General features: G+C 46.7%; 1 protein-coding gene across 2 annotated transcripts in view; it reads left to right on the top strand.

The window, feature by feature from the left end:
• The window catches only part of LOC137431685 (pleckstrin homology domain-containing family G member 1), a 176264-nt gene that overhangs the window by 122414 nt on the left and 31694 nt on the right, over positions 1-22156 (top strand). For both annotated transcript variants that reach the window (XM_078780932.1, XM_078780933.1), the window contains exons 5-7: positions 2848-2894; positions 6213-6363; positions 6543-6674. In XM_078780932.1, coding sequence (XP_078637058.1) covers positions 2848-2894; positions 6213-6363; positions 6543-6674 — 330 coding nt within the window. The remainder of the gene's footprint in view (positions 1-2847; positions 2895-6212; positions 6364-6542; positions 6675-22156) is intronic.

Here is a 22156-nt window from a genome sequence, read left to right on the forward strand (position 1 = left end):
TGCCCAGTCTGTGATTTTGTCCAGGTCTGCAGAGAGTGAGGAGGCTGCAGACTGCCGATCTGCTGGATGAGGAATGGAGCGGCAGAGAGTGGAGTCATCAGCAAAGAGTTAGAGAGGATTTTCAAGAGAGTCGGAGAGATCATTGATGAAGACCAGAAAAAGCACAGGGCCCAGAACACTGCCTTGGGGAACTCCAGCCTGAACAGGAAGAGGAGATGAGAGAAACCCATTCAGGGCCACACGTTGACTACGACTAGAGAGGAAGTCCGCCAGCCATGTCTTAACTGCTTGCAGTTGCTTGTGAATGTTAAAGACCACACTTGCCTTCTGAAAAGAGTATATTATTGTGTAATGGTGCTGTGGTCTAATTTCTGGTTAAGCAATTGGTTGACTTCTGTCTGTCTGTCTGTCTGCCTGTCCTTCTGTCTACAAATGTCAGTTTATGATTGTGGAACAACGTAATTTCAGTTAAATGTTATATTTTGACCACAAATCGGAGCATGAATAGGAAAACACTTGTGTAGTTTCGCCGTAATTTGCCTCTGAATTTTTCCCGATCGTGCTTCCGCAGATAAGAGTGAGATAACGTTTTTGTCTGGCAGCCAAACAAAATTGAAAATCATTCCAAACAGGAAATTTACTGTTTTTAAGGACGCCATAAAGGACATAAACAAAAGGCATGAATAATGACTGTAACATGTTGTTGTTGTTATTATTGTTGTTGTTGTTATTATTGTTGTTGTTATTATTGTTTTTGTATAGCCCCAGACAGTTTTCTTGAACAAGCCCGTGGCACGGAGACAGCCGATCGATCTCCCAGGTGCGACCCAGAGATCCCCCACATCTAGGATGGTGTACCCTCGCCTTCACAAAGTCAGGGCCGAGAGAGAGAGAGAGAGAGAGAGAGAAAGAGAAAGAGAAAGAGAAAGAGAAAGAGAAAGAGAAAGAAAGAAAGAAAGAGAAAGAATGAATGGGGAAGATTTGGCCCCTGACTTGCATTGGGCAGTACAACCACCACGAAGAGGCATCCCTGATAGTTGTTAATGTAACATGTTCAATAAGGTGGTGTAAAAGACTGCATCAAAAGACTACAGCGGTAAACTTACGGAAGTTTTTTTTACAACCTTTAAAATCTTTATTTTATTTCGATTGAATTATATACTTGAAAACTGTAGAACTCAAATCACCTTTTTGACACTTTCAAATCCCTTCCGCTTAGCAGTATTTGGGCAAAATGTTACGTCGTCACCATGAATGAATGAATGAATGATCGTTTTAAGGCCATTTTTCCCGGCTAGAGCAGGGGTTAGTCTTGCGGGCCCCATGACAATCATGGTGCCCTGTTTGAGGCAATGTTTTTTTTTATGGTCGGATGCTCTTCCTGACCCCAACCCTTAGTCGCCTCTTATGCCGCAAGGATACGGTGTACCTATTCTAAATCGGGGTACACACTCATCCCAGCATCTGAATGATGAAATCGTTCATCCCAGCAAGCTGGTACTCAATTTGCCGACCTCGGAAGGATGACAGGTTTAGTCAACCCCCCTGGCGTTAATTCAGTGATTGATCGGGATTTGAACCCAGGATCCTAGGATCCCAAGCCAGCACCCTAACTGCTAAGCCAACACCAGGCTTCACCAACACCATGACCAATCAAATTTGCTGCTCATCGACCCCATTTCTCAAGACAGCACGGAGTAATGTGTTCTATGTACTCTCTAGTTTATTCTGTAGTTGAGAGCTTTTTGATAGCATTGTACGATGGTTGGGTTACCATATTTGAATTTCAAAAAAGAGGACAAAGAGGCCAAAAAAGAAGAGAGGGGGTGTATGATATCTGTATCAGTATCAACCAACCCATGGTGTATTGATGTTATTTATACTGTGTACAACATGTCATCTACATTGAGTATCTATAAATAAGAACAAGTGTTAGGGGCTGACAAATCAATGTTATAATTTATCAGTTCGAAAATCCCATGGAAAACCAATCGGCCAAATCCCATAAAAATCCCATTGGAAATTGGACCAGTCAGATCTATTGGTTTCAATAAGGAAAGTGAAATACTGGACCAGTCGAAAATACCAATAAAATAGGACCAGTAGTAGACCAATACAATACAATATATAAAGGAACAAGATTGTAAATAATCAATCAATATATGTGGGCAAATTACACACCCAGACAGCAGGGAATCAAACCCTGGTTCTCTGGTAAACTGTATACCAGTACTCTGCCATTTGATATATGTGGGTGGTGGCAGATGTATATTGCGGTGGGAGTAATTAATCAATGTCAGAGCACTCTCACTACGGTTTTACGGGAAGAGGAAGCGTGAGTGTCGATGTTCGAACACGTTCATTACGCCATGACGGAGTAGTATAGACTTGTACCAAGCTGTCCTGGGTCCAAACATTACATAACCACATTTTATCACTGTAAGAAAATGCACAAAAATGGTTTAACCATTTAAATAAGGTGAAAAAAAGTATACCAAATCTTAAAATTGATCCCTTTGAAAATGAAAAGGCAAAAAATGGCAAAATCCCAGACATTTTTAGGTATTTAAAAAACCTGGCCAAACGGAGATTTAAGAACCAAAAAGGAGGACATGTCTCAGAAAAACCGAACGTATTGTGACTGTATACAATAGAGTAGCAACCTGTCCATGGGCAATTCTTAGCACTGAAACTCACAACTTCTCATGATGCTCGTTAAGATTGTTATGGGGTTCAGGGGGATTTGCTAGACATTTAGTTTTTAATAATGAACTCCCACAAATGGTAGTGAGCCAGAAGCTGTTTTCCAGGATGTCAATTATGTGTATACTTTTACATCTTTTACAGGGTGAAGATTTTGATATTTACACACAATACTGCACAAACTACCCCAAGTGAGTACTGCTCTCTTTAATAATAATTGGTTCACGACCTATCAAGTGACCACTATATTCGTCATGTGTGTGTGTGTGTCTGTGTGTGTGTCTGTCTGTCCGCAGCATATAACTACCCGATGATATCATCCGATCTTGATGAAACTTGGGTGGGAGGTTGATATCATGATATAGTTGTGTCCTGCCTAGAGTGGGCGTATTGTGCACATTGTGGGCGGAGCCACGCCCGAAAAAGATGTATTTTTAGGGGGTAATCGAGTTCAAGCTACATCTTCTCCGAGGGGTTTGGTGGAATCTGACAGGGGTTTCGATATTTGGTTAGGCCAATGTCATGTGTCTAGCCCCACGGAGCTCGATTTATATATATATATATTTTTTTGTTGTCATTTCATTTTTTCACCGAATTTTCGGTATTGTGTAGCTAACTAACCTCATAACTGATTATACATTATTTTCTATCTCATTTCAAGGTCAGTAACCTTCGTTTTGACATTTCCGGGCCTGGCTTGTCCGGGCCTGTTTCGGTTATAGTCCGTCCTTTCTCATTGAATACCGCTCGCTCGTGAACCATCGTCGTCTCCTGACTTGTAATAATAATAATAATAATAATAATAATAATAATAATAATAATGATGATTAATAACAAGAAGACGTCAATTTAGCACAATGCTTGCATAATCCACCCCTCTCCCAAAAAAGGTTGCCATGGATACTTCTTCTTGTCAATTTCATTAAGATTAAAATTGACGATCTTAATCAAAGCTCGGGTCAATCGAATTAATATTGATGATTTTTCAGATGAAAATTCATGATAGAAGGTTGACCTTGAGTTGACATTTGATCTTTTGACATCAAAAATAGTTGTTTTCCCAATTGAGTGAGGCAATATGCAATTGCTGTTTAATTATCAAGTCAATGAGATGAAAAATAACAATTTTAGAAATTTGACCTCAAGATGACCTTTGACCTCTGACCTCAAAATCAATAGGCTCCTTTCTTATGACCATCTCTACCATCTGCTGAAGTTTTGTGAAGGTCGGTTTAAAATTGTAACATGTAGGCGACCGACAGACTGACAGACACACAGAATAATGCACAAGACCAACCAATATACTTGAAAAATCTTCGATTCTCTGATCGAATCTTCGATTTTTCAAGTAATAATAATAGTAATACTATTAATACAATAATAGGAATTCCCTGATAAGGAACTTAAATTCCAGAGGAGGCCATTAGGCCCATGCGCTAGTATTGCCAACTTGTGTTTGTTTGTCCACTCTCTATCCTTTTAAAATGTTGAGCATCAAGCAAGGAAGCAGCACATTCCATTTTAAAGTCTTTGTTATGACCTGGCCTTTGTTCAAACCGACCAACCATCCAGACTCAGAGCAGATGCTCTAATAGTTACACCACCGATCCTGATCCACATAGTCGTATGGAAAGACATCAAGCTGATATGACAGATCGTAGGCATAATCGCCAGTTGTTGCTTGAAATACTCGACACAGTACTTTTTTTCTTTTTTCTTTTTGTATACAGAGTCGAGGCTCGTGAAAGACCTAACATTTATCAAACAAACAAATCAAACAAACAAGCAAACAAAGTATATAAAAAGGGGAGCGGTTGACAAGATCGGGAGAGAAGGGGAGGAAGCACACAAGCACAACATTTGAGAGCAGGGACATCGGGAGATGTGTGGGAGGCAGAGGGCCTGGGGGGAGGCAGGATAGGTATAAAACGCAAGGACACCAAGGACTTCCAGGAAAGAAGTCAAAAGTCACCTCAAAAAAGTGGATTTGGGGTGAATTAGCGGGGGTAGAAAAGATCAAGGTTTTGGATGGGGGAAGATAAGAGATGGTGGTGAACAGCCGTTTTAAAGACCTGGAGGGTGGAGTGGGATTGAAGGGAGTGAGGGAGTTTGTTCCAGAGGCGGGAGAAAAGAGGAATGAAGGAGTGAAGGTGAGCAGAGAGTCTTGATTTTGGCAGTTTAACCATAAGAGGGTTGCAGGCAGATCTTGTGCGACCTTTAGGAATATTTGGGGGACAGAGCCCAGAGAGAGCTGGAGGAGCAAGGCCGGAGAGGAGTCGGTAGAAGACGGAAAGACCACCAACCTGCCTGCGGTGATTAAGTGAAAGGCCCTCGGAGATAGCGTCATCGCGGGAGATTCCAATGATTCCAATGATTCCAAACTTGAGAACATTATTGGCGCTGAGGAAGCGCCTCTAGCGAATGACTTCCAGCCAGTGTAACGCTAATTCCTGTCACAGGAATTCTGAGATCATATAAGTGGGCGTGGCAGTTCCTGATTGGTTCGTGTTGGGGAACGCCTTCTCGCTGCCGACGTGACGTAAATTCGCGCACGCGCACTGGTGATTGGCGCTGAGGAAGCGCCTCTAGCGAATGACTTCCAGCCAGTGTAACGCTAATTCCTGTCACAGGAATTCTGAGATCATATAAGTGGGCGTGGCAGTTCCTGATTGGTTCGTGTTGGGGAACGCCTTCTCGCTGCCGACGTGACGTAAATTCGCGCACGCGCACTGGTGAAGCTTACTCGATCTTACTCGATCCCATATTACATGTACTTTCATTGCATACAAATTATACTTCCTCCTAGAAATTCCATGCCCGAACCTCAGCGCAATCCAAGAGGATTCACTTGTTCATGTTAGCAGCATTTCTGTATACTTAACGAAAAAATTAGACACCTTTTCTGTCGTCTATCCTTTATTGTGGGCCACTAATAAAATACAAGCCAGTCGTACACTGAGGCATGCAAATGTCCGGCGATTCACAGCATTGTCATTGGGGTTGTGTTGCTTCATATTTGAGTGCATGACAAATCAAAAAACAACTTGTTTGGCACAAAATTTGGCTCCAAATGTGACTGAGTGAATTCACCGTGGAAATTGCCTGTGAAAATTGCTTCTGAAGCCTTTGACGTCACGTCCGTGTTTCTCACGTTATCCGTAAGAGCTTTGCGGACAATGGATTTCACCCTCAAATCTTGCCAAGTCAAATGGTATGGTAAAGTTGTCTGCTTCTCATCCATCAAAAAGCAGCAAATTTTACATATTTTAAGATCTTACGTTATACACCACACTTGTAAATGCGGGAAATGATTTCAATGCATTTTAAATTTTGGTGCATGATGCCCAGGATTCATGGCAGAATATGTTCACGTTACTGGCAAATATATGGTGAGCATGTTAATCACCTGCAAATAATTGCCTGAGATTAAGAGAGGATGGCTGAGAGAGAGGCTGGCTTAATGCCTTATTTAGGCTTACGTAAAATCCATGTGCTTTAAATTGCTGCAGCTCGATTGCGGTGTTGGCTGCTTGGATGCAACGCTCACCTCTGGCGAGATGCTTGCGTGAGCGGCAGGCAGAACTCGGGCATAGCCTGCCACTGGGCTCCTTCCTTCTCAAACCTGTCCAGAGGATTCTCAAGTACCACCTGTTCCTGCAGGTTAGGAAGCAGCCAGGGATGACACGATCACATTGCTTCGGTTGTGCAAGATTATAGCTTAAAAGTTAAGATACAGCGAGAGCATGATAATGACACCAACTACAGTCCGGGATGGTGATAAAAATTGAATAATGCTGAAGAACATTAATTTTGTCTTACTCATGACCTTTGTGCACCAGGAAATGGCTCGAACACGAGAAGCAGGAGCTGAGGGAGCTGACGTAGTGATGGAATCACTGTCAGTCATGCACAGTGTAGCCTGGCATATCAATGACATGAAGCGGAAACACGAGCATGCCATTCGACTGCAGGTGAACATTTTATTAAGATAATGATGCTTGCAAAGCAATGGCAAAATGTTCAGTTAGTGGTGTGTTTGCCATTACGTTGTCTTGTCTTGCTTGCTTCTCTGCCCGAGGGTTGAATGCAACAAAAAACTAGAAAGAGCAATCAGAGATTGCAGACCCTCGCCAGGATGTGTTTTCAGTGGTTTTAAGGCTTTTGTGTTAAAACAAATATGGCGGGCGAACCACGTGACCAATGACGTACGTCATCATTATTATTTTTTTCTCCACCAATTTTTCTCTAGATGATGCTCAAGAAATTTCATCTTGATCAGATGAAGTTTTGTACTTGTCGAATTATGACGTCATAATGGACGTCATAATTCGTCAACTCCACCAATTTATCCCTCGATGAAGCTCAATAAATTTCAACTTGATCGGATGAAGTTTTGTACTTGTCGAATTATGACGTCGTAATGGAGGCACTGATGACATCATCATTAACATATGTTATTCCACATGCAGAGTTCTTTACAATGAGCCATGACTCAATTTTTTCTTTGCAGTGCTTTCAGAGATATAGAGGTGCAAAGTTTTTCGGTTTTTCCAAGATGGCGTGCGAACCACGTGACTGAGGACGTCATCATTAATTTTTTTTTCTCCATCAATTTATCCCTAGATGACGCTCAATAAATATCTTCTTGATCGGATGAAGTTTTGTACTTGTCCAATTATGACGTCATAATGGAGGCACCTATGACATAGCCTGTCATCATTAACATATTTATGTCCCATGGAGAGTTCTTTAAAATGAGCCATGTCTCAATATTTTCTATGCAGTGCTTTTTTTGGTTTTTCCAAGATGGCGCCCTTAACATGTGACCTATGACATCATAACTATCATTAAAAACATAATGCAGGAGTTTCACCTGTGGTGAAAACTTCCTGTCAATCGGATCAACGGTTGCAGCGAAAATCATACTTATTCTGTGCGGACAAACAAACAAACAGACAAACAAACGGACTCATGACTCAAATGCAACTGTCATTCTGATGAAGTGCCAGCAGGGGGTGCTATGGCTTTAACATGTTGTATTTTTTACACCATCAATTTCTTTGCATTGACTGGCCTGGATGAAGGTCATCTAGCTGCCTTGATTCCTGGTGCTTTCTCTCATGTAAAGTATTGTTGTCCCTTTGTTGTTTTTTTTCTCAGTTACTGCCGAATAATGTCAATCCTTCTCAAGCTTTCTTTCCCTCTGTTTTGCAAACGAATATCATAATTGGGATACTTGTCGGCTTCATTTGGGTCACGTGACCAAACCAACAATGTTGTCTGTGGTTATTGCTTTCCAGGTTCTCTCTTAAATACTCGTTTTTCATCTTCTGTAATCATGATACACCCTCACAGTGTCTTTAGCCAATTCATTGTGTCATCGGTATCTTTCATTCATTTGATTTCTTCAAGATCAAGGACTGCAGAATTGTAGAGAAGTTGGAAAATAACCTTCATCTTGCATACTCTTCTTTTTTGTTTGGACCAAAATGCTTGTACTTTGGTTCGGGAAGAGGAGCTGTCTAACCTATTGAGGTATTTTTGAGGTATATTTGAGGTTGGGTATGTTAAAGATCGAATAGTGTTATGGCCATCGGTCCGTTCCAGTTGTCCAGTTCGAATCCCGCATATCGTGTCAAACCGACGCAACGGTCGACCAATCCGACGACAGCCACTTCCTCGCTGGATCATGTGTCTAATGTCATGATACCATGCGAATGGGAAGTCGAGAAGTGGTTCAGCATCATGCTGATAGGCGTTACATGACTGGATTCAATTTAGGCCAAGCAACTTAAGTCACGTGACAGGGTCTTAAACGGTGTGGAGACCGTGGCCAATTTTTCCGTATATGGGTCTGTCAAACCACCAAATGAGGCCACCACCACAGCCAGCATTCAGGAAGATACAATAAGCAATACAATCAAGAAGAAAGAGCAATCAGAGATTGCAGACCCTCACCAGGATGTGTTTTCAGTGGTTTTTAAGGCTTTTGTGTTAAAACAAATATGGCGGCCGAACCACGTGACCGATGACGTCATCATAAAAAAATATTTCTCCACCAATTTATCCCGAGATTATGCTCAATGAATTTCATCTTGATCGGACGAAGTTTTGTACTTGTCGAATTATGACGTCATAATGGAGACACCTATGACATCATCATTAACAGATGTTATTCCACATGGAGAGTTCTTTACAATGAGCCATGTCTAAATTTTTTCTATGCAGCGCTTTCGGAGATATAGATGTGCAAAGTTTTTCAGTTTTTCCCAAGATGGCTGCAGAACTACGTGACCTATGACGTCATAATTATCACAAAAAAAATTATACAGGTGGAGTTGCACCTATGGTGAAAACTTCCTGTCAATCGGACCAACGGTTGCAGGGAAAATCATATTTATTCTGTGCGGACAAACCAACAGACAGACAAACAGACAGACAGACAGACAAACGGACTCAAATGCAATACCCTCTCCTCAGGCGAGGGTAATAATAACAATCCGTTAACCTACTACAGTTCATACGTGCCGACGATGCCATCCAACAAACGGGATGCCAAAATTGTCTGTTGCCTTAATTGGGCCCACATTCATACCACGTGATATAGACAGTTGGGGGCAGACAGGGCAGAAGAATCGTTATTGTGGGGTTAGCCGGGGGAAAGTATTTGGCTCAAGTTTTCATAAACCCGCTGGCCAGGCCTGATGTTCAACTAAGTAGTTAGGGTAGGAATCTGTACTTTGTTCAGGGTGCCTGAATAGCTCTCCTACTCTTCACAAATAATACCGTAGGATCTTTAACATCCACCAACATGCTGGCAGATGGCATATTTTGGTTTTGAGGTTTTGTAGTTATGAGGACAGAGATGGGGTTTTACAATCACGTGTGTGTGTGTGTGTGTGTGTGTGTGTGTGTGTGTGTGTGTGTGTCTGTGTGTCTGTGTGTGTGTGTGTGTGTGTGTGTATGTGTGTGTGTGTGTGTGTGTGTGTGTGTGTGTGTCTGTGTGTGTGTCTGTGTGTGTGTCGCCCGAGCTATAACTGTTTTACCATTTGAGTTTTTATCATCGAATTTTCAACAAAGCTTTATGTGAATATGGAGAATACAAATGAATAATTTTGTCTACAGGTCAAAGGTCAGCATCACGTAAAATCATTAATTTTCATCCAGTTGGTCTGAAATTTCAATTTGCCATTTGAGCTGTCATCAAATTTTCAACATAGCTTTATTATGAGAATATGGAGAAGTCAAATTAATGATTTGGTCAGAAGGCCAAAGGTCAGCGTCACATAAAATCATCATTTTTCATCCAATTGACCTGAAATTTTAATAATTTATGTATCGGGTCACTAAATTAGTTCACCAATCAAATGCTAGAAGCCAATTGTTTTTTTTTTAGATCAATAGGTCAAAGGTCAACATTGCATAAAATAATAAATTTTCATCCGATTGACCTGAAATTTTACGAATTTGCATGTTAAGTCACTGAATTGGTTCATCAATCAAATGCTGAAAGCCTATTATTATTTTTTAGATCAAAAGTTCAAAGGTCAAGGTTGCATAAAATAATCAATTTTCATCCGATTGACCTGAAATTTTAAGAATTTGCATGTTAAGTCACTGAATTGGTTCATCAATCAAATGCTGAAAGCTTCTTTTTTTTTTTAGATCAAAAGTTCAAAGGTCAAGGTTGCATAGAATCATAAATTTTCATCCGATTGACCTGAAATTGAAAGAATTTGCATATTGGGTCACTGAATTGCAGAGTTGTTGACTCGAGTCAGTAACTTGGACTCGAGGCTGACTTGAGTCACATTTTTTGACTTGTGACTTGACTTTACTTTCAGAAAAATGACTTGACACTTGCAAAATTTTGACTTGGGACTTGACTTGACTTGTAAACATTTGACTTGCCAACATTAAATAGTCATTAAGTTTGAAGACCAATGATTTGACGCTCAAATAAGAGGGATTTCTGCCGATATTCACGCTTATCCAAATCATTTTGCATAAAACAGCAAGAAAGCAAGCCCTACAAACGTTGGTAAATCCATTGTGAAACGAGAAAACATCAACGTATAATTGAAATGGGATTTTTGTTTTATTACGTGTGTTATTCCAGCTCATTTGTGCATGCGCCTGATAAAGGCCCACAGCCACAACAAGACATTCGCCAATTTGATCTTTCTCAAATGCAATCATTTGTTTACGTAAGCTTAAGTCATAACTTACATAAGCAACACAGTTTCTTATTATTTATTCCCATTCATTTTGGTTATGTGCATTGATTTATTGTGATATTTTTTGTTGTTGTTGGTGTTGCAAGGATGGGTAATGTCACGTTCAACAGCTACAGTCGTGACCAAAAATATTGCCACCCTTACCCTTTTTTCAAATAACTCACAATTTTCTTTAAAAATAAGTTGAAATTGACAAAAGTATTTGGTCTCTACAATTCTTTATTTCACTGTTAATATTACAGAACCTTTGTTTTTGATTCAGAACTTAATATATCCTTTTAAATCAGAAAATAAAAAGAAATGGCATTGACAAAATTATAGACCCCCTAGACTTAATATTTGTTAGCACACACAGCCCATGGACAAAATATCTGCAGTCAAACGCTTCCTATAGCCATGAATGAGCTTCCTTCACCTCTCTACTGGGAGTTTGGCCCACTCTTCTTGTGCAAACTGCTCCAGTTCTCCCAAATTTGAAGGGTGCCTTCTCCCAACTGCTGTTTTCAGATCTCCCCACAGGTGTTCAATGGGATTTAGATCTGGACTCATTTCTGGCCACTTCACAACAGTCCAGCGTTTTGTCTTGACCCATTCCTGGGTGATTTTTGAAGTGTGTTTGGGGTCATTGTCCTGCTGCAAGACCCATGACCTTTGACAGAGACCCAGCTTTCTGACACTGGGTTGAACATTGCGCTACAAAATGCCTTGGTAATCTCCTGATTTAATGATGCCATTCACACATTCAAGGCACCCAGTGCCAGAGGCTGCACATCAACCCCAAAAAATCACTGAACCTCCTCCATGTTTGACTGTAGGGAAGGTGTACTTTTCTTTGAAGGCTTCATTTTGTTTTCTGTAAACATAGAGATGATGTGCTTTACCAAAAAGCTCTAATTTGTCTCATGTCCACAGGACATTCTTCCAGAAGGATTTTAGCTTGTTCAGGTGTGTTTTGGCAAACTCCATTCGGGCTTAATTATGTCTCTCTCTCAGCGGTGGGGTCCTCCTGGGTCTCCTACCATAGAACCCCCTTTCATTGAGTTGGCGACGGATGATGCGAGTTGAAACTGTCGTACCTTGTGTCTGAAGGTCAGTTTGAATCTGTTTGGCAGTTGATCGAGGTGCTTTGTCACCATTCAAATAATCCCTCGCTGCAATCTTCGATCAAGTTTTCTCTTGCGGCCACGTTCAGGGAGGTTTGCTACAGTGCCATGGGCCTTAAACTTTCTGATAACATTGTGTACGGTGGACACAGGAACATCAAGGTCTCTGGAGATGGACTTGTAGCCTTCAGAGTGTCCATGCTTTGCTACAATCTTGTGTCTGACCTCCTCAGACAATTCTCTGGTTTTCTTTCTTTTCTCCATGCTCATTGCGGTACAGACAATGACACAAAAGAGCAGAATGTCTCCTTTTCTCCATTCAAACTGGTTGAATGAGTGATTTTTATATTTCAGGCACCTGCAACTCACCATAGGTGAGTTCAATTCCAATGTAAAGGAGAATCACCTGCTTGAAATCTAATTATTTCTAACAACTTCTAAAAGGTGCCAATAATATTGTCTGGGCCATTTTAGGATTTCTGTGTGGAAAAAGCTTAGATTTAGTAATTTTTTCACCTTTTTTTTTTATTCCACTGCAAACCAAAGAAATACAAATGTGGATACCTAAAGATTTTTTAATTTCAACAATTTTCTGGAAGAAACTGTGCATTATTTGAAAAAAGTGGAAGGGTGCCAATATTTTTGGCCACAACTGTAAGTATGTCCAATATGCTTGACTAAATGGCCTAGTCTTTGTGAAATTATGTCAAATTTGTTATTTCATGAGAGTTACGGTTTTAAGCCCTGAGGTGTACAATGGGTGATCCCAAAGCATCAAGTTTCATAGAGAGCTTCATAAGCGGACCTCTATGGCAATTGCATGTATATGTAAATCCATTCAAAATTTCACTGTCATTCCCCATTCCCTTGGGAACAAAATTTCATGTTGTCATTGCAAATGTCCCTTCCATGATCCGCCATCTTGTCACTTCCATGATCCGCCATCTTGTCCCTTCCATGATCCACCATCTTGCTCACGTGATCTTGCTTTGGTCTGGCGCGACCAATAAATTATTTTCACCTGGTGATTAAAATCAATAAATTACAATACAGTACTGTACATAACGGATTTTGAATTTGAAACCGCTCATCATTTACGCCAGCTACACCGACTTCTTTTTTCCGCCAGCTACACCGGCTTCAGTTTTCCGCCAGCTACACCGACTACAGTTTTCCGCCAGCAACACCGACTTCAGTTTTCCGCTTCGTAAGCGAACCTCTATGGCAATTGCATGTATATGTAAATCCATTCAAAATTTCACTGTCATTCCCCATTCCTTTGGGGACAAAATTTCATGTGGTCATTTCAAATGTCCCTTCCATGATCTGCCATCTTGTCCCTTCCAGGATCCGCCATCTTGCTCACGTGATCTTGCTTTGGTCTGGCGCGACTGATAAATTATTTTCACCTGGTGATTAAAATCAATAAATTACAATACAGTACTGTACAGAAGAGATTTTGAATTCGAAACCGCTCATCATTTACGCCAGCTACACCGACTTCTTTTTCCACCAGCTACACCGGCTTCAGTTTTCCGCCATCTACACCGACTTCAGTTTTCCGCCAGCTACACCGACTTCAGTTTTCCGCCAGCTACACCGACTTCAGTTTTCCGCCAGCTACACCGACTTCAGTTTTCCGCCAGCTACACCGACTTCTTTTTTGCACCAGCTACACCCGCTTCAGTTTTCCGCCATCTACACCGACTTCAGTTTTCCGCCAGCTACACCGACTTCCGTTTTCCGCCAGCTACATCAACTTCATTTAAGCCAGGTACACCGATTTCAGTTTTCTGCCAGCTACACCGACTTCAGTTTTCCGCCAGCTACACTGACTTCAGTTTTCCGCCAGCTACACCGACTTCATTTAAGCCAGGTACACCGATTTCAGTTTTCCGCAAGCTACACCGACTTCATTTAAGCCAGGTACACCGATTTCAGTTTTCCACCAGCTACACCGGTTTCAGTTTTCCGCCAGCTACACCGAATTCAGTTTTCCGCCAGATACACCGACTTCATGAGACGTGTCAAGAAAAATGGTGCTGCTGCCACCTATCGGTAGAGTAACTAAATTGCGGCGTCCGCCTGCCATCTTGCGTTGGTCTTGCGCGACTGATAAATTGGATAAATATTTTAACCCCATGTGATTAAAATCAATAATTCCTACATGAAAAATATTCCGTTTCAAAGACAAATACAAAAAATACCTTAGTGATAAAGTTTTTATGAAACAAATAAGTTACCGGTACATGCACGGTCGAAAATGAAAAGGACACTGCACTGTGGCGGACACAAAAGCCCACTGGCGTGGTGACATCATTCCGCGCACCAAGTGGGCGGTGGCCACGCCCGAGGGGTAGGCGTGGCCTCATGATATACACCGGGCGCGCAGCCCGGAGCGCGCCAGTGTTACAGTGAGCTCCTGAAATAAAGACGCTTATAAGTTACCGCTTGTCCGCTTCCTCCTTGCTCGCAAGCAGCGCGCGTAACGCCGCGCTTTACTGGTGACCCCCCTGACGTTGGATCTGCCGGAGCGATCCTTCCACACGCGACGCCATTGCCATGGCCAACTTCATCAAACTTCCCGAATTTTGGGAGGCTCAGGCCGAAGTCTGGTTCGTCCAGGCCGAAGCCCAATTTCAGCTTCGGCGCCTCACCGGCGATGACACGCGCTATTGCCACGTCGTCGCCTCCCTCGGGCCCGGCACGGCCGCTCGAGTTGTGTCCGTCCTTCGCCACCCACCGGACGGCCACAAGTACGAGGCACTCAAGCGGCTACTCCTAGCCACGTTCGGCCTCACGGACGACGCACGGGCCGACCGCCTCCTGGATCTCCCCGAGCTCGGTGACACGCGCCCGTCGGTCCGAATGGACCATATGCTGTCACTGTTGGGCGACGAAGCCCCCGGTCTCTATTCCGGGCGCTTTTCCGTCGCCAACTTCCAGCGCAGGTTCGCCTCGCGTTGGCCGGGACCGGGCTAACGGAACCCCGAGCATTGGCAGCCGAGGCGGACAAGTACTTCGCCGCTTCGGACACGCGGGCGAGAGTCGGCGTGGCCGTCACGGCCCTCGTGGCTGATGCTGCTGATGCTGCTGCTGATGCTGCTGATCCACAGCATCAGCTTATACAGCATACGCAGCATGCTGATACGCACCTCTTGACCGCCGCCACGCCCTGCCCACCGCCGCGGCGAAAACCGCCACCGCGGGGAAACCCGCCAACTCCACCGGCCTGGCGGAGCCAGCCGCGCTCCTCCAGCTCCACCACCTGGTGCTGGTTCCACGCCAAGTTCGGCCACGAAGCTCGGCAGTGTCATCCGCCATGCTCCTTCAACAGGTCGGGAAACGCCTGGGCCGGCGCTCAATAGTGGCGATGAGCGCCGGCCGTTCGAGCAGCCTGCTGTTCATAACGGACACCTTCTCCGGGCGCCGTTACCTGTGCGACACGGGAGCGCAGGTGAGTGTCATTCCCGCCGGCACGTCAGACAAGCACGCCGCGGGTGGGGGCCCCACGCTGCTTGCCGCGAACGGGACGCCCATCCGTACGTACGGAAAACGCTGCCTCTCTCTGCGGTTCGGAGGGCAGGTTTTCCGATGGACGTTCGTCACCGCCGACGTGGCCATGGCACTGCTTGGCGGGGACTTCCTGTGCGCTAATGGGCTCCTGGTCGACGTCAAGCGCAGACGTCTTGTCCAGGCCGAGACATTCAGCTCGCTCGCTTGTGCGTTGCCCAGCTCAACGAGCGGCTTGCCAAGCGGCTTGCCGAATGGTTCGGTTCCGGCCACGTTGGTCTGTACGCTTCCGGCAGCGGACGCATTCACCCGCCTCCTCGCCGGCTTCCCGGCCCTCACGCGGCCCACCTTCTCGGCGGGGGCCGTCAAGCACGGGGTGGCCCATCACATCCCCACCGTCGGGCCACCGGTCTACGCCCGGGCACACCGCCTCGAGCCGACGAAGCTGGCGGTGGCAAAAGCGGCGTTCGCTACCCTGGAGCGACTCGGCATCGTTCGGCGCTCAGAGAGCGCTTGGGCGTCGCCGCTGCACATCGTGCCGAAGCCCGGCGGGGGATGGCGACCGTGCGGGGACTATCGCCGTCTCAATGACGCCACGACTCCCGACCGCTACCCCGTCCCCTACATTCAGGACTTTTCCGCCCGTTTGGCGGGCATGTCCTTCTTCTCGAAGGTGGACCTCATACGCGGCTACCATCAGGTCCCCGTCAGGCCGGAGGACGTCCCGAAGACGGCGGTCATCACGCCATTCGGACTCTTCGAGTTCCTGCGCATGCCCTTCGGTCTGAAGAATGCGGCTCAGGCGTTCCAGCGACTGATGGACAGCGTCCTGCGTGACTTGGATTTTGTCTACGTGTACCTGGACGATATCCTCGTCGCCAGCGCGTCCCGTGAAGAGCACCTACGCCACCTCCGCACGCTCTAAGAACGCCTGGGCCAGCATGGCCTGATTGTGAACCCCGCAAAGTGCCGGTTCGGCGCCACCATAATTGATTTTCTGGGGCACCGTGTCACCAGGCACGGAGCCGTCCCCCTGCCGGCCAAGGTGGAGGCGGTGAAGGGGTTTCCGCGCCCCCGCACGATCAGAGGGCTGCAGGAGTTCCTGGGCATGGTGAACTTTTACCATCGGTTCCTGCCCCGTATCGCCCAGCTCCTGCGCCCCCTGCACGAAGCTCTCCGAGGTAAGCCGGGCAAAGGCGACGTTACCTGGACCGAGCAGATGGACACGGCGTTCACGGGCGCGAAGCTCGCCTTGGCTAACGCCACCATGCTCGCGCACCCGGCGCCCGATGCACCGATCGCCCTCACCACCGATGCCTCGGACTACGCGGTGGGCGCGGTGCACGAGCAATGGGTGCGTGGAGCTTGGCAACCGCTGGCGTTCTTTAGCCGGCAGCTTCGCCCGCCCGAACGCCGTTACAGTACCTTCGACCGCGAGTTGCTCGGGCTTCACTTGGCGGTCAGGCACTTCCGCCATCTGCTCGAGGGCCGTGCGTTCACTGCCTTCGTCGACCACAAGCCGCTGATCTTCGCGATGGGCAAGGTCACCGAGCCGTGGTCGGCCCGGCAGCAGCGTCACCTCTCGGCCGTGTCCGAGTACACGACGGACATCCAGCACGTCGCGGGGAAGGACAACCCGGTGGCGGATTGCCTTTCCCGGGCCGTCGCCCACGCAGTCCACCTCGGCATCGACTATGCCCGGATGGCAGCGGACCAGGCTGCTGACCCCGACGTCCAGGCCTTGCGGACCGCCGTCACGGGCCTCCGCATCACCGAGGTGGCGTTCGACGGCGCGGGCGCGGCCCTCTTGTGCGACGTCTCCCTCGGGTGTCCTCGCCCCATCGTGCCCGCGGGCTGGCAGCGCCAGGTGTTTGACGCCATCCACGGCCTGTCCCACCCGGGCGCGAGGGCCTCCCAAAGGCTGATCGCCGACAAGTTCGTCTGGCATGGCCTCCGGAAGGCCGTCCGCGGCCGGGCCAGGACGTGCCTCGCGTGCCAGCGCGCCAAGGTGCACCGGCACACCCAGGCCCCGTTGGCCCCGTTCACGGTGCCGGAACGCCGGTTTGACCACGTCCACGTGGACCTGGTGGGACCTATGCCCCCCTCGCGGGGTTTCACCTTCGTCCTCACCATGGTGGACCGCACCACCCGGTGGCCAGAGGCCGTGCCCTTGGCGTCGACAACGGCGGCCGATGTCGCGCAGGCTTTCATCGCCACCTGGGTCGCCCGGTTCGGCGCCCCCTCAGACATCTCGTCCGACCGCGGCCCCCAGTTCACCTCGGAGCTCTGGGGGGCGGTCGCGCAGGGGCTCGGGGTCCGGCTGTACCGAACCACAGCCTACCACCCCCAGGCTAACGGCCTGTGTGAGCGATTTCACCGCTCATTAAAGGCCGCGCTCCGGGCCACCCTCCGCGACGGCGGCTGGGTCGACAGGCTCCCCTGGGTCCTGCTGGGCCTCCGGACGGCGCCCAAGGAGGACCTGCGTGCATCCGCGGCGGAGTTGGTCTTCGGGCAACCGCTGCGGGTGCCGGGCGAGTTCCTCCCCGACTCCACGGCACCATGGTCCGCGGCACAGCAGCGCTCTGCTCTGCAAGAGACCGCCCAGAGGTTCGCCCCGGTGCCAACGGCATGCCACGGGCACCCACCGACGCACGTCGCCCCGGAGCTTCGCACGGCGGAGTACGTCTTCGTCCGCCACAATGCCCACCGGACACCACTGTGGCCCCCGTACGACGGGCCTTTCTGCGTGCTGGAGACCGGGGCGAAGCACTTCACCCTGGACATCGGCGGTACTCCTGACCGCGTTTCGGTAGACCGCCTCAAGCCGGCCCACCTCGACGTGGACCATCCACCGCCAGTGGCCCGACCCCCACGTCGGGGCCGCCCCCCTGCGGGCGGACCCCCGGCACCGCCCAGCCACGCCGCCCCCCGGTCCTGCACCCATCCCAGGGGCAGCCAGGGGCATCCCACCTGGCATCCCTGCACCCCGGACGCCGCCGATCGCCAGGGGGCGCTTCGGCCGGGTCATTCGTCTGCCCCGCAAACTGGCCCTCCAGGTGCGCGGGAATTCTGGGGGGGCACGTGTGGTGGACACAAAAGCCCACTGGCGTGGTGACATCATTCCGCGCACCAAGTGGGCGGTGGCCACGCCCGAGGGGTAGGCGTGGCCTCATGATATACACCGGGCGCGCAGCCCGGAGCACGCCAGTGTTACAGTGAGCTCCTGAAATAAAGACGCTTATAAGTTACCGCTTGTCCGCTTCCTCCTTGCTCGCAAGCAGCGCGCGTAACGCTGCGCTTTAGCACCATCAATCAAGCTCGACCAGCACAACCGAGAGCTGCTGCCACCTATCTATCGGTAAAGTAACTAAATTGCGGCGTCTGCTAGGATGCGAAGACGGACGACGAAGATTGCTTGAGACGTTGCATCTCCTCTATTTCTCTCATATTTTGTTTAAATTACGAGTAGTACGAAACTTCACTGGAATTCTAAGGGTGCAATTGTACTGTGATCAATTTTAAACATTTCATCTCAACTAATTTAAAGCATTTTGCCTGTCACAACCAAGGAAGACGTCTCTTCCGAGTCCCACCCTGGTCCCATCCACTCAAACTTTCCCGGCCCAGCAAGTAGACTTCACACACATCATGCACTGTCTTCTAATTTATCTGTCCTACTGTTTGCATTTCTTCTGTGATCCAAAGACATTTAACGATAAATTTAGCACTTTTAAAGCATTTTGACCTGTCGGTGTCACCAACCGTCCAAGGCATCTCTTTTCCCACACACACCCCGGTCTTCTAAAAATGTCCTGGCAAGTAGGGCCCCGTTAGGCCTAATATCTCTGTCCTATACTGTTTGCAGTTCTTCTGTGATCCATAATAGACATTTAAAAATAAATTTAGCACTCTAAAGCATTCTGTCACAACCAAGGCATCTCTTCCCACACCCCAGTCTTCTAAAAATTTCTCAGCCAGTATTTTGGATATGGTGTAGCCAGTATGGATTAATGGATAGCCAGTATATGGTCCCAGATCAGCCTGGGATAGTATTTTGGCATTTTCACCCCACTGCAGCATGACCAGAGACCAAATTTTTGAGAGGACACCAAAATAGTAATACCATTAGAAAACAAAATACCAAAGTTACCACTCGTAATGAGCTTTGCACCTGCCATCCATGATTATTTCAAAACCAGAAATACACAAAGATGCATGAGCCCCACAGTCAGTGTTGCACTGAACTTTCTGAAGCAGTTTAGTCTGGCACACCAAAACGTCTCTTTGATCGAATGGATTGATCGAAAGACTCAACTCTCAAGAGACAGTGCTCAGTGCCAGTGGCTACGCTGAACGGCCATGCTGAACAGCTGAGCTGAAGCATGCACAACCGGACCTATATACTAAGTACGTACCTGCCAGTCGGACCTACGTACCTGGTCCAGTCGACTAGAAGTCTAGACTATATAGCCTACAGTAGGTAAGTCCTGCATTCTATCCCAATCTATCCATTCAATAAAATTAATTTGAATTTAAATTATAAGACCAAGATCAAATAACCTAGCCTAGCTAGGACTGGGCCTACAGATGTTTGCAAGGGCTGCGTACTCGATCGACTGACCATTGACGACGAAGCTCTCACTCTACGCAATGCGTATTCATATTAGTTTATTAAAATACTAATTTACTAAACACACTTAGCAAGTTTGAAAGTTGATTTAACAAAATTAATCTGGTATAAACTTTCCCTTAACCAATCAGTGACCAAGCCATTTTTAGAGCTGATTAATCACTATTTAACACTTTAAGACTTCCGCTTCCTGTTCTGCTGGTGAGGTAGTGTTCTTGTTCTTCCAAGCTTCCACATCATCAAAGTTAAGTATTTTCCTGTTTGTGTTTTTGTCAAAACTGTACTGTTTATTTTGCTGTTCATGTGTCTACTGTGTGTTTCTAGTAAGATCTCGGTTTTTAAATCTAGCATATCTGTGTGTAATAGTCGTTTTGTTTGTGCCGTGTTTGGGGCCTGGTCCCTCAAGGCTTCCCTGTCTCCTCGGTGGTCGTTTAGTTGTCTATTTACATTCGTTTTCACCTTATTGGTTTTTTCTTTGTCTTTCATTTCACCCCATACTTCCACCGAACACCTTACCCTTTGTTTAAAGTCTTAATACAAAACAAAATAAGAAAAATAAAATCTTAATAATAATTTCCTTCTCTCTTCATGGTTTCTCATTCTTCCTCAGATCCACTTTCACCGAACCTTAATATATTAACGAAAAAAATATATTAACGAATAATTTTATAAGTTGGCCCCTCCTTCCATACTAACACGATTGCTTATACACCTGCCTGTTCCTTCGGTCTCTACTCACCTGGCTGCCAATCTTCTATTCTTCTGTTCTTCCTGAACCTGTTCTGAAATCCTTCATCTCCCTTTGCCTCCCTTTGCCTCCATGCCCTCACTTCAGGGAATTTCCCAGATAGTTTTCATTGTTTTGTTTAAAAATGTTTAAACTTTCCCCTGCAGCGTTGTATTCTGTTGTATATTATAACACACTTTTCTTCTTCCTCTTTAAACGGCTGTCTTCAATTTCGTCAATTTTGCTCAGTCTGGCATTTCACACAGGCCGACTGGAACGGTCTTCAAGCAGCAATCAATCATCTGGACTGGTCTCCCATCTCTACTGTCTCTGACATCAACTCATCCTGGGAATTCTTCCAAAGTAACTTGCTCTCTCTCATGCACAGATTGATCCCATCTCGTCTTCAGTTGTCATACCCTTCCTCCCATCCATGGTCACTGAAGCTTGTGGTGAGGCAGTTTTTTTTTTTTTTTTTGTATACAAGATCGAGGCTCGTGAAAGAGCGAACATTAATCACACAGAAAGACAAACCGACACATAAAACATATAACATCGGGAGCGGTAGACAAGATGGGGAGAGAGGGGGAAGGACACAAACACAACATTTGAGAGCAGGGACCGAGAGACATGGAGACATCGAGAGATCTGTGGGAGGGAGAGGGCTTTGGGGGGGGGGAGTGGGTGGGAGAGGTATAAAACATATGGACACTGCCAGGACTTCCAGGAAAGAAGTTGGAATTTCAAACAATGACCTTCCAACAGAAATCAACTGTGAGGGTCTGCTGAGGGCGGGGCTATGCGGAGGTGCTCCAATTGGCAACTCGGATTGAATCAAGGGCTCGTTTTGATCCACTTTCAGGCCCTGCCCTCGCTATGGGATTATAAAAGCACCGTGGGCGAAAGCTCACTCTCTGCATGTGCATTGGTTTTGGCTCTCTCTGCGTGCATTGGTTCTTGAAACAACTTGCCTTCGCCTCATGGAAGGCTAATCCAACTGAAGGCAATCTCAGTTGCTTTCACAAAGCTCGGAACAAGTATATGTCTATCCTCAGGAGAGCCAGGAAACAATATCTCTCCACTCTCAAGACTGAACTCTCAAACCTGTCTCCCTCTTCCAAATCCTGGTGGCGTCTGGTAAAATCTGTTTCTGGTGTTTGTTCCTACTCCATCCCCTCCCTTACCTCAAACGGCTACACAGTTGACACTGCACATGAAAAAGCCGAATGCCTCAACTCTGTTT

This window comes from Myxine glutinosa, chromosome 1, assembly GCF_964187855.1.
Source record: "Myxine glutinosa chromosome 1, kmMyxGlut1.1, whole genome shotgun sequence".
Taxonomy (NCBI): domain Eukaryota; kingdom Metazoa; phylum Chordata; class Myxini; order Myxiniformes; family Myxinidae; genus Myxine; species Myxine glutinosa.